At 42.9% G+C, this 13,027-nt stretch overlaps 1 protein-coding gene across 3 annotated transcripts in view; it reads left to right on the top strand.

Moving 5' to 3' along the window:
- LOC106583614 (histone deacetylase 7) overlaps positions 1 to 13,027 on the top strand; it is a 96,605-nt gene that overhangs the window by 72,901 nt on the left and 10,677 nt on the right. For all 3 annotated transcript variants that reach the window (XM_045705253.2, XM_014167998.3, XM_045705255.2), the window contains exons 14-19: positions 775 to 824; positions 2,096 to 2,203; positions 2,487 to 2,542; positions 3,412 to 3,499; positions 3,947 to 4,066; positions 7,145 to 7,242. In XM_045705253.2, coding sequence (XP_045561209.1) covers positions 775 to 824; positions 2,096 to 2,203; positions 2,487 to 2,542; positions 3,412 to 3,499; positions 3,947 to 4,066; positions 7,145 to 7,242 — 520 coding nt within the window. The remainder of the gene's footprint in view (positions 1 to 774; positions 825 to 2,095; positions 2,204 to 2,486; positions 2,543 to 3,411; positions 3,500 to 3,946; positions 4,067 to 7,144; positions 7,243 to 13,027) is intronic.

Here is a 13,027-nt window from a genome sequence, read left to right on the forward strand (position 1 = left end):
CCCAACCCATAGCTACAGTACAAACATATTGTAATAGCTAGCCACCATCCATGAAATGCTGTAGAATGAATCTGCAGGTAGCTAAAACTAACCAACTTGATTCAATTACACAGATCGTACACGCAACGTTAGCTAGCGAGCCGGCAAGCTAACATTCGCTAGCTAGCTAACAGTAACTTGCAATGAAAATGACTTTCTGACAAAATGTGAAACCTATAATATCTGAAAATGTAGCTAGACTCTTACCCGTATACATGGATGAACGCTTCACGGCAGACTGGAACCAATTTAACTAAGTAAGATGTCCTGTGTCGTTTCCGTTTTGTTTGTCACTACAGCTTGTTTGGCTCGTTGTGTCAAGTCACGCCGGTTCACACTGGCCGTGTGCAGAAAGTAGTCCATCACAACTTTTTCCCACTGATCTTTGTCGATAGTGCCTGCTAAATCCTGGGCAGCAACGTTGTTTAGAGCAGTAGCAACACTTTTGCCACATTATATCTTTTAAAAAAGCCACGAGAGAAAGGATTATCTACACATACTGAGCTGCTTATGTTATAGACAGAAGCATGCTACATGGCAGACCAATCTGAACTCATCTCTTGGCATGTCCAGCCCATCCATTATCTCAACCAATCCTGGCTAGCGGAAAGGTTCCCATCTTTTTCCATGGCTAAACCAACTAAGCTCTTGATTTAAAAATGTTATTTGTATTTACAGAGGGCATACAAGTGTGTTATTAAAGCATGTTAAAGTTATCTTATCTTTCTCTTGCAGGGATCTTATCTCAAAGGATGTTTGTGATGCTACGATGTGGAGGAGTTGGGGTGAGTTACTCAAAAGTACACACACACACTTACAGTACACAGGCACACAGCTCAACAGACCCTGTAATGCACAATCAACGATTGTGAAATCTTTCCACTTATCTAATCACATTACAAAATGGCAAACATTACATGCTTGATTATGCCTCATTACACAATTAAGCTAATAGGACTACAGATTATGGAGGATGTTGTTGTTGGCAGGGACTTGGTCGAAACGCCAAATAGATATCAAAGACAAAAAAAAGGTGAGAGATGAGAGAGAGAATGAGGGAGAGAGAGGGAGAAAGAGGGAGAGAGAGAGGTGGACTTCATGGACACCAAAGAAGAGGATGAGGCAGGGATGAGTTGAAGAGGAATAAGAGAAAGGGGGGTTAGGAAGAAGTAGGCTTGTATGGTGTTGATAAGGTCCCAGTTGTAAAAGAGAACTAGCCTACCTGGTTAAATAAAGGTGAAATAAAAAATAAAATAAAAAATAAGGAAGGAGGAGATGCAGACATTAAAGAAGACGAAGAGGAGATGAGAGGAGGAGGAAGGAGTTGAGAGAAACAGGGAGAAAATGAAAGTAGAGGAGGAGAGGATGGTTTGTATCAAAGAAAGATAAAATATTTGCAGACACAGAAGAAGAAGATGAAGATGGGATGAGTGGATGAGGAAGAAGATGAGGGGGAATAGGAGGAGGAGAGGAGGAGGAAGGGGCTTTGTATAGTGTTGATAAGGCGCCTGATCTGTCTGGATTTCCGGCTCTTGGCTCCTCTGGTCAGGCACACTGATTGGAACAAGATGGCCAAGACGGTGATAAAAGAAATTCCTCTGATTTCATTGTTCCTTTGTGCCAAACCGCCAGAAATGTGGAGTTTTGAAACATGGAATAACAAAGGGAGAGAGAGAGAGAGAGAGAGAGAGAGAGAGAGGATCTGAGAACAGGAATATTTTACTACCACCTTTACACCAGCAGTAAGTCAATGTTGTGGTGATTAGTGTGGGTAAATGTTACCCTTGCCAAACCCTTCCCCCTGGCTCCCAATACGTCATGATACTCTTCATTTGGTTGGAATAAACAGTAGACTTTGTAATCCAATACTGGAATCTTTCCTACAACCTGTCACAACCTGTCACCTCCCTATTCCAATGGGTGACTTCCTCTTTACCTCATTAGTCTGACACCATTTTCAATCAATGAACTTGTAAATTATACCCATGTTTCTCACTGTGGTTATAATTTTTATCCCGTCCCCTGACGTAACTTCTTGGTTTTGCGTGATTGACAGGTGGACAATGATACGATCTGGAACGAGATGCACACATCAACGGCGTCTCGCTTGGCAGCAGGCAGTGTGACGGAGCTGGCACTCAGGGTGGCACAGGGAGAGCTGAAGGTGAGACCGCCAATCGCTCATTGTCCACCCCCACTTAGTCCTGTCAGAGCCGTAACACAGCTGATCAGAATTGTCAACCCCATAACATACATTAATACACATTGAAGCATAGTCATTTCTCTTCGTGGTTTATTGAATTTATGAATTTCACATGAAATTAGAATTTAATATGGTTATATCAAAACCTTTCAATGTCACCTGTATTTTTACTAATATTAGTGAAATCATAAGATTTAATCAGAGAAAGCCAGTCAGTGTTACAGTTTCTATTCCATCCTCACAGAATGGCTTTGCAGTGGTGAGGCCCCCTGGACATCATGCAGCCCACTCTACCCCCTTGTAAGTACTGCACCACACACACACACACACACACACACACACACACACACACACACACACACACACACACACACACACACACACACACACACACACACACACACACACACACACACACACATGGAAACAGGAGGTCTCTAAAATAATTTCAAAGGGTTCCCTATACATCAAAAGTACCTTTCAGGTGTGTGTTATGTGTGTGTATGGAGTATGTGTGTTACTTGCCCAAGGCTAACAGCAATCTACTTCTACCCGCACTGCTCAATTCATGTCCAGCTTTCAGGACATTGTGCTGTCAGCTTATAGAACCACCTCTAATAGAAGGCATTGGTACGCTTACCACGTGTGTGTGTGTGCTTGTCTGCTTGTGTGCTTGGAAACGCGTGTGTTTGCTTGCGTCTGTGTGTGTGTGTTGGTGTTTGAGTTGACGCGTGCTAGTGTGTGCACTCAGCAGTGCCTGTCAGTAGTTATTTATGTGTCGATAATGACTCTGGAGGAGAAGAGTTGGACAGCAGATATGATCTACAGTTTAGTTCACACTCACCGAGCTTATAGCTCCTGCTGTCAGCACCGCTATTTCCCGTCATTCATACTTTGCAACCCTACCTTCTGGTACTGTCCAACCATACCGTGCCTAAATATGAGTGCATGTTCAGTGAAACAAAGCATGTTTAACCCATTGGCACTAATGTCCTCACATCACCTAGTTTGTGTATACTGAGGCCTTTCACTTTTATGGGCGTCTATGATGTGATTGTGAGAAAATATTCGTAAAAAAGCCTTGACTTTACATTGGGTGTCTATGGTGTCATTATGGGGACATGTTCTCATAAGTCTTCATATGTCCCCATATGTGTGTCTCTCCAAAGGGGTTTCTGCTTCTTCAACTCCGTGGCCATCGCAGCCAAGCAGCTCCAGCACAAACTCAGCGTCAGCAAGATCCTCATTGTGGACTGGGTGAGAGACGGCCGCTGTCACTGGTCCACACATGGGATCTAAACACAGACACACACACGTGCTTACTTTAACACACATATTGACCATAAGCTTGGTGTCAGCATTCACGCTGATCTCTGCTTTCCACATGAGTCAGACCTGCCACGAGTCTGGGCCTAGGCATACAGCACACACACACACACACACACACACACACACACACACACACACACACACACACACACACACACACACACACACACACACACACACACACACACACACACACACACACACACACACACACACACACATACACACACACAACTTATAAGGACAAATAATTGTATGTATTTTAGTGTGCACTGAAGGGGATGATGCAAACATTAAGATCAAGTATTAGACTAGTTTAGTATACTAAAGAATTAAGAGTCTGACTGCCCCTTGACCTTTCTCACCAATGTTCAGGATGTTCACCATGGGAACGGTACCCAGTCGGTCTTCTACAACGACCCCAGCGTGCTGTACATCTCCTTGCATCGCTATGACAACGGCAAATTCTTCCCCGGTAGCGGGGACCCAGCTGAGGTATATTAGGTTGCACTATTCACCACCAGATTGGGTCTGTTAGATAGTCTGAAAACCCCTTCAGCATCTTTTACCCCCACCAAATACCCCCCCCCCCCCCCCATTTTCCCATTCTCACAAAACTGTGAGGATGAAAAAGTGGATGTTTTCCCATAAACTTCATCATGAGGGGATGGTCGATATGAGGCTGTTCTGGCTTGGATGTGGCTTTGCCTTAAATGGCCACTCGACCTCCACTGAACTGTGTGGTAAACCTCTGAAGTCTCTGTGTCCCTCCACCACAGCATCATGTACCAACATAACACACTAGGGGGTAGCAGTGATGTCACCACAGAACCATGTACCTATATAACACACTAGGGGGTAACGGTGATGTCACCACAGCACCATGTACCTATATAACACACTAGGGGGTAATGGTGATGTCACCACAGCACCATGTACCTATATAACACACTAGGGGGTAATGGTGATGTCACCACAGCACCATGTACCTATATAACACACTAGGGGGTAATGGTGATGTCACCACAGCACCATGTACCTATATAACACACTAGGGGGTAATGGTGATGTCACCACAGCACCATGTACCTATATAACACACTAGGGGGTAGCAGTGATGTCACCACAGAACCATGTACCTATATAACACACAAGTGGGTAGCGGTGATGTCACCACAGAACCATGTACCTATATAACACACTAGGGGGTAACGGTGATGTCACCACAGCACCATGTACCTATATAACACACAAGTGGGTAGCGGTGATGTCACCACAGCACCATGTACCTATATAACACACTAGGGGGTAGCAGTGATGTCACCACAGAACCATGTACCTATTTAACACACTAGGGGGTAACGGTGATGTCACCACAGCACCGTGTACCTATATAACACACTAGGGGGTAACGGTGATGTCACCACAGCACCATGTACCTATATAACACACAAGTGGGTAGCGGTGATGTCACCACGGCACCATGTACCTATATAGCACACTTGGGGGGTAGTGGTGATGTCACCAAGGAACCATGTACCTATATAACACACTAGGGGGTAGCGGTGATGTCACCACAGAACCATGTACCTATATAGCACACTTGGGGGGTAGTGGTGATGTCACCACAGCACCATGTACCTATATAACACACTAGGGGGTAGCAGTGATGTCACCACAGCACCATGTACCAAAATAACACTAGGGGGTAGCGGTGATGTCACCACAGCACCATGTACCAAAATAACACTAGGGGGTAGCGGTGATGTCACCACAGAACCATGTACCAAATAGCACACAAGTGGGTAGCGGTGATGTCACCACAGCACCATGTACCTATATAACACACAAGTGGGTAGCGGTGATGTCACCACAGAACCATGTACCAATATAACACACTAGGGGGTAGCGGTGATGTCACCACAGAACCATGTACCAATATAACACATTAGGGGGTAGCGGTGATGTCACCACAGAACCATGTTCCTATATAAGACACTATGTGACCAGGGGTACTACACAGAAACATCAGGGTATCCCTAATCCACTCCAGCATCTTTTAAACATGAAAGGAAAGACAGAAAGGGAAATAAAAGAGAAAAAATGAAGAAAGGGGATGAAGAAGAGAAGAACAATGGAGTGATGGATAGAGGGAGAGAGAGAGAGAGAGAGGGTGCGTGTGCGAGAGACAGAGAGTGACTAGTTGGCAGTGTATGGCGGAGCGCATGTGTTTTGAATTTACCCTGTGAACATCAAGTCCACCAAGAGACATTCTGTGATGCACATCATCACACACACACACACACACACACACACACACACACCACACACACACACACACACACACACACACACACACACACAAAGGAAATGACCACGGTTTGTTGCCAATAGGGTGTCACTCAGTCCTTACTCTCTCCTCACCATGACATTGAGTGATGTTGGAGAGGTTTTCAAAAGCTAAATAGCTTCAGTAAATAGCTAAATAGCTACAGTAAATAGCTACAGTAAATAGCTAATTAGCTACAGTAAATAGCTAAATAGCTACAGTAAATAGCTAAATAGCTACAGTAAATAGCTAAATAGCTACAGTAAATAGCTACAGTAAATAGCTAAATAGCTACAGTAAATAGCTAAACAGCTACAGTAAATAGCTAAATAGCTTCAGTAAATAGCTAAATAGCTACAGTAAATAGCTACAGTAAATAGCTAATTAGCTACAGTAAATAGCTAAATAGCTACAGTAAATAGCTAAACAGCTACAGTAAATAGCTAAATAGCTACAGTAAATAGCTAATTAGCTACAGTAAATAGCTAATTAGCTACAGTAAATAGCTAAATAGCTAAATAGCTACAGTAAATAGCTACAGTAAATAGCTAAATAGCTACAGTAAATAGCTAATTAGCTACAGTAAATAGCTAAATAGCTACAGTAAATAGCCGCTAGCAGGACTAAAAAGAGAGGCAGTCATTTTAAGGCCTACTCTTAAGACCAGTGGCTCAACTATTCTCCCACCCCATTAATGTGAGGTCAAATCAGGTTGTGCCTGGCATTTGGTGAAATATACTCTCTTGTGACAGACGTTAACATTTGGTTCTGGGTGCTGAGTTTGGGTGAAATATAGCTAGAAACGAAATATCGACAAGTGCCAACTCAAGAAAATTTGTCCCTGTAGTGTGTTAAAACTGGGACATATTCAGGGTGTAGTTTTGTGATTTATGAGCAGATTTGACAAATTGTATCAAAAATAAAAATTGTTGAGTTGAATTAATGTCCAGCTGTCTTTCATTTGGAAATTGTAATCACTCCCTTATGTCATTGAAATGTGACACAGCTTTTCCTCAATGGCACAAATATGCATTTTGAAACTATGGTGCTGATTGTGTGTGAACATTTGACGCAAAATATCTCACGACCCTCCCTCAGCTCTCAGCATAACTTTCAATGAAGTAAGATGTTAACATAACTATGAATATGAATGAATAACAATGAATATCTCTATTTCTCTCTCTCCCATCTCTCTCTCTCTCTCTCTCCCATCTCTATCTCTCTTTCTCTTCCTCTCTGTCCAGGTGGGAGTAGGAGCAGGTGAGGGGTTCAATGTCAACGTGGCGTGGACGGGAGGCTTGGACCCCCCCATGGGCGATGCAGAATACCTAGCAGCATTCAGGTAAAGAGTTAGAGATACACCTAACCTACCTCACCTTACCTCCAGCCCAAATCACATTAAGACAAAACCAGAAAAGTGCAAAGATTATATTTTAGTCAATGGGGTGTGTGCGCAATTGATTCATAGAAAGTCTTACCAAAACTCTTCACTCATCCTTGAAATTCTACGCACAGCTGGGATATAACAGACTTGTACAGTATCATGTGTTTATATTGTGGTGTGAGTTAGATTTTTGTGATGCCCTCCATTATATGGTGTGGATCCATGCCACTGAATGGAGGTGTGTCTTTTTTCTGTGCACCGCACTTTCCACTTCATTCAAGCCTCAGCCCCTGAATGATTAGCTGCTCGGTTTGCGGCGTAATGAACTTTGAGCGTTCCTGTCAGCGGTGTTGGCTCGCCACCAGACGATGAACGGTATGTGAGGTCCGTATAGTGCATACACACAGTGGGTGGGCCAAGCTCGTCAAACTCAGGATTCTAACGGCTGAAGCCATACTGTACCGTTACGAGCCATCGATTCCAACAGGCAGACGCTAGGCTCAATGTTTACCCATAGCATACTATGCTAATTGCTAACTCACTGAGAGCCTGTTAAGCAGTATGGTCTGTGTTGATTCACTGGTTGTATAGAAGAATAAGAAAACCAAGTAACTGTTCCCTAGTTTAGGTGTATGTTACCTAGTGACTGTATCTTCGTTACGTGTACAGGTAGTTCCCTGTACCTAACAACTGTCACTTCATTTTCATTACAGGTAGATGTTACCTAGCAACTGTAACTTCATTTTCATTACAGGTAGATGTTACCTAGCAACTGTCACTTCGTTTTCATTACAGGTAGATGTTACCTAGTAACTGTCACTTCGTTTTCATTGCAGGTAGATGTTAACTAGTAACTGTCACTTCATTTTCATTGCAGGTAGATGTTACCTAGTAACTGTCACTTCGTTTTCATTGCAGGTAGATGTTAACTAATAACTGTCACTTCGTTTTCATTACAGGTAGATGTTAACTAATAACTGTCACTTCGTTTTCATTACAGGTAGATGTTAACTAACAACTGTCACTTCATTTTCATTGCAGGTAGATGTTACCTAGTAACTGTCACTTCGTTTTCATTGCAGGTAGATGTTAACTAATAACTGTCACTTCGTTTTCATTACAGGTAGATGTTACCTAGTAACTGTCACTTCGTTTTCATTATAGGTAGATGTTAACTAGTAACTGTCACTTCGTTTTCATTACAGGTAGATGTTAACTAGTAACTGTCACTTCGTTTTCATTGCAGGTAGATGTTAACTAGTAACTGTCACTTCGTTTTCATTGCAGGTAGATGTTACCTAGTAACTGTCACTTCGTTTTCATTGCAGGTAGATGTTACCTAGTAACTGTCACTTCGTTTTCATTACAGGTAGATGTTAACTAGTAACTGTCACTTCTTTTTCATTGTAGGTAGATGTTACCTAGTAACTGTCACTTCGTTTTCATTACAGGTAGATGATACCTAGTAACTGTCACTTCGTTTTCATTGAAGGTAGATGTTACCTAGTAACTGTCACTTCGTTTTCATTACAGGTAGATGTTACCTAGTAACTGTCACTTCGTTTTCATTACAGGTAGATGTTAACTAGTAACTTTTTCTTAGCTCTTAGTACAGGTGTATGTTACCTAGTAGTTTTTTCTTACAGTAGCTCAGATGTCAATACAGGTAGCTCTATCACTTAGTTTTCTAAGTAGCCTACAGGTAGACGTTACCTAACTGTTTCTTGTAGACATATAGGCAATATCCTAGTGTGGAATTTGAAAAAAATTACTCTGGGAAATCCAAATGTAAAATCCCAAGAATTCACCTTAGAAACACATTTTTTACAAGTGAAAATGTGTTCACTTTCCCACGTGTTCCCCCACCCAATTCCCCCAACAAACACCATAAGCAATAAATTGCCAATTCTGTGCAAGGAAAATCTGTGACTGGGCCTCTATTCCCCAGACTTTCCGTACAGCCAGAAAATATGCACCCAATTTCAGACTTTCTGTACAACCAGAAAATATGCACCCAATTTCAGACTTTCTATACAGCCAGAAAATATGCACCCAATTTCAGACTTTCTGCATTGGCTGTATTTTATGCATCTTGAAATACCATAAATGTAATAACCTGGTTCAATGCAGCCTGCCATCTTTCTAATTTGATTCATATTCATCTACCTTTCACTGTCCTTTTCACTGTGTTTTTACTGTTGTTTTATTTCTTTACCTATTGTTCACCTAACACCTTTTTTGCACTATTGGTTAGAGCCTGTAAGTAAGCATTTCACTGTAAGGTCTACACCTGTTTTATTCGGCGCACGTGACAAATAAACTTTGATTTGATTTGAGATTTCCATCTACCAACGGGGCAGTCCTGTTTATTTCACATCTTGCCATTCAGGAGGTGAGGGATCTTGGGTTTACCTCCAAAATGCCACCCTCTTCTGTATATTAGTGAAGAGAGTGGCATTTCAGATAGAGTCTTGCAGTTCAGCGGCTATAGGATAGAGGTAGTGGATGATTGGGGGGTGGGTTGCAGTATAATCTGGTAGATTCCTTTAGTTGGGGGATACAACGTGTGTGTGTGTGTGTGTGTGTGTGTGTGTGTGTGTGTGTGTGTGTGTGTGTGTGTGTGTGTGTGTGTGGTGTGTGTGTGTGTGTGTGTGTGTGTGTGTGTGTGTGTGTGTGTGTGTGTGTGATATGAAGTAGGATCAGGTGGTGGGGTCAGTGGTGGGGGTTTTATCTGATGAGGTAGGGGTTTTTAAGGAGGGTGGGGGGGTTGATGTAGCCTTGTGAATTTTTGTGAAGCTTGGGAGAGTGTTACTGTATTTGTTCATGTACATGTGCATGTTCATTTATGTGTATGTGTGTGTGTGTGAGGGGCTGCACAGGCTACATGGTCTGGTAGTGCAGACCGGGAGGGATTGGGGTGGTGGTGGGAGTGAATGGTGTGGGGGTGGTGCATTGTTAGGGAATCCAAAGGCGGCGTAATTAAGCCCAATGGATCCCAGATGGCTGGCTGTCAGTGACGTGAGAAGAGGGCCGAGCCCCTAATGGGAACCAGACGCCCGCCGAAGCGCTTTGAACTGCCGGCCGGAGAAAGGGTGGGGGGGAGAAAGGGAAAGAGAGAAAGAGAAGAAGAGAGAGGGGAATCAAACACGGCATGGGCCGTGTGTGCTCGCTAAATCACTGGCAGCAGCAACGGGAGGAAGAGGAGGATGAGGAAGAGGCGGATGAGGAAGAAGAGGAGGAGGAGAAGAACAAGGGAAGCAGTTCCAGAAGATGACGTCATCCTCCTCATCATCCTACCCTCTGGACATCTCTCGGTCTTGGTCCTGTTATTTGTTTACTAACGCTTTAGATAAAGCCCTTATTGTTATGTAGTCAGTCTTTAACTGCTGTGGTACCCAGAATGTAGCCTAGTAGTTACTCATGCGTACCTGGTAACTGCATATAACATAAAACAATTATTATATTTTAAAGTACAGGCCAAAAGTTATTTTAAATTAATCCCAGTAATCCCCCCAAAATATTTTCCTTATTTTACCAGATAATTTGACTGAGAACACATTAATTTACAGCAATGACCTGGGGAATTGTTACAGGGGAGAGGAGGGGGGATGAATGAGACAATTGAAGGGTCAATCAAATGGTGAAATGTATATGATGTGTAACTATCGTTAGGCTACAGGACCTATATAATAGGCGGTGTCAGAGGAAAGCCCATAAAATTGTCAGAGACTCCAGACACCCAAGTTATAGACTGTTTCCTCTGCTACCGCACGGCAAGCGGTACCGGAGCACCAAGTCTCGGACCAAAAGGCTTCTTAACAGGCTCCTTCTACCCCCAAGCCGTAAGACTACTGAACAATTAATAAAATCGCCACCGGACTATTTACATTGACCCCTCCCTTTTGTACACTGCTGCTACTCGCTGTTTATTATCTCTGCATAGTCACTTCACCCCTACCTACATGTACAAATTACCTCAACTAGCCTGTACCCCTGCACACTGACTCGGTACCGGTGCCTCCTCTATATAGCCTCGTTATTGTTATTCTTATTGTGTTACTTTTATTATTATTTTTTACTTTAGTTTATTTAGTAAATGTTTGCTTAACTCTTCTTGAACTGCATTGTTGGTTAAGGGCTTGTAAGTAAGCCTGTATTCAGTGCATGTGACAAAGTTTGATTTCATTTATCTGGCAACTTGATGTAATTTCTATCCCTCTAGTGTTAGTGTTAGTGTTTCAACTTTCATGTACTTTTATTTGGTGTCACACTGTGTCACATACCTGGGTATGTTACCTGGATGTTTGTTCAAATGTTTCTGACAGTTGGACTGATCAGTGGTAGCTTGGTTCCGGATCTGTTTGTGCTGATTGGCGATGACTGTAGGTGTTGGCAAGACAGCACAAACAGATCTCAGACCTGGCTAGATCCATGGAACATGGGTTTTAATTTGACCATGTCTCTTCAAAATGTCACCCTATGTGACTGGGTAGTCAGTGATTTATTTGCAAATGAACATGTCATGAGGTCCTAAATATACTGTACACATCTCCCAACCATAAATGTTACATCACACTTCTCTCTTGAAGAGCATGTGTTATACAGTAAGCGATAAAGCACAGTATGGTTTGTGTGTCACGAGAGACTAGCGTGTTGAAAGGGTCAAAGTCAAATGCAGAAGCCGTTGTCCACTGTGATTATTACTTGACCCTGCTGGTTATCTATGCACGTTTGAACATCTTAAAGAACGATCTGGCTTTAAGGGCCATATACTGTTATAAGAGGACCGGCCACCCCTCAGAGCCTGGTTCCTCTAGGTTTGTTCCTAGGTTCCTGACTTTCTAGGGAGTTTTTCCTTGCTGTTTAGGGTTTTTGGCTGGGTTTTCTGTATAAGCACTTTGTAACATCTGCTGATGTAAAAAGGGCTTTATAATTTTGATATTGATTTGATTTTGATGTCATTCTCTTGTGACACTGCAGGATATGCAGGATATACACACAGGATATACACACAAACGCTCCCTGAAACATTTCAACGAGCAAGCCTTTCTAATCGACCTGGCCCTGGTATCCTGGAAGGATATTGACCTCATCCCGTCAGTAGAGGATGCCTGGTTATTTTTTTTAAATGCCTTCCTCTCCATCTTAAATAAGCATGCCCCTTTCAAGAAATTTAGAACCAGGAACAGATATAGCCCTTGGTTCTCCCCAGACCTGACTGCCCTTAACCAACACAAAAATATCCTGTGGCGTTCTGCATTAGCATCGAACTGCCCCCGCGATATGCAACTTTTTAGGGAAGTTAGAAACCAATACACACAGGCAGTTAGAAACGCCAAGGCTAGCTTTTTCAAACAGAAATTCGCTTCGTGCAACTCCAACTGTAAAAAGTTCTGGGACATTGTAAAGTCCATGGAGAATAAGAACACCTCCTCCCAACTGCCCACTGCACTGAGGATAGGAAACTCTGTCACCACCGATAAGCCCACTATAATTGAGAATTTCAATAAGCATTTTTCTACGGCTGACCATGCTTTCCAGCTAACTACCCCTACTGCATTCAACAGCACTGCACCCCCCACAGCTACTCGCCCAAGCCTCCCCCATTTCTCCTTCTCCCAAATCCATTCAGCTGATGTTCTGAAAGAGCTGCAAAATCTGGACCCCTACAAATCAGCTGGGCTTGACAATCTGGACCCTTTCTTTCTAAAATTATCTGCCGAAATTATTGCAACCCCTATTA

This window comes from Salmo salar, chromosome 22, assembly GCF_965601325.2.
Source record: "Salmo salar chromosome 22, fSalSal1, whole genome shotgun sequence".
Classification (NCBI taxonomy): Eukaryota; Metazoa; Chordata; class Actinopteri; order Salmoniformes; family Salmonidae; genus Salmo; species Salmo salar.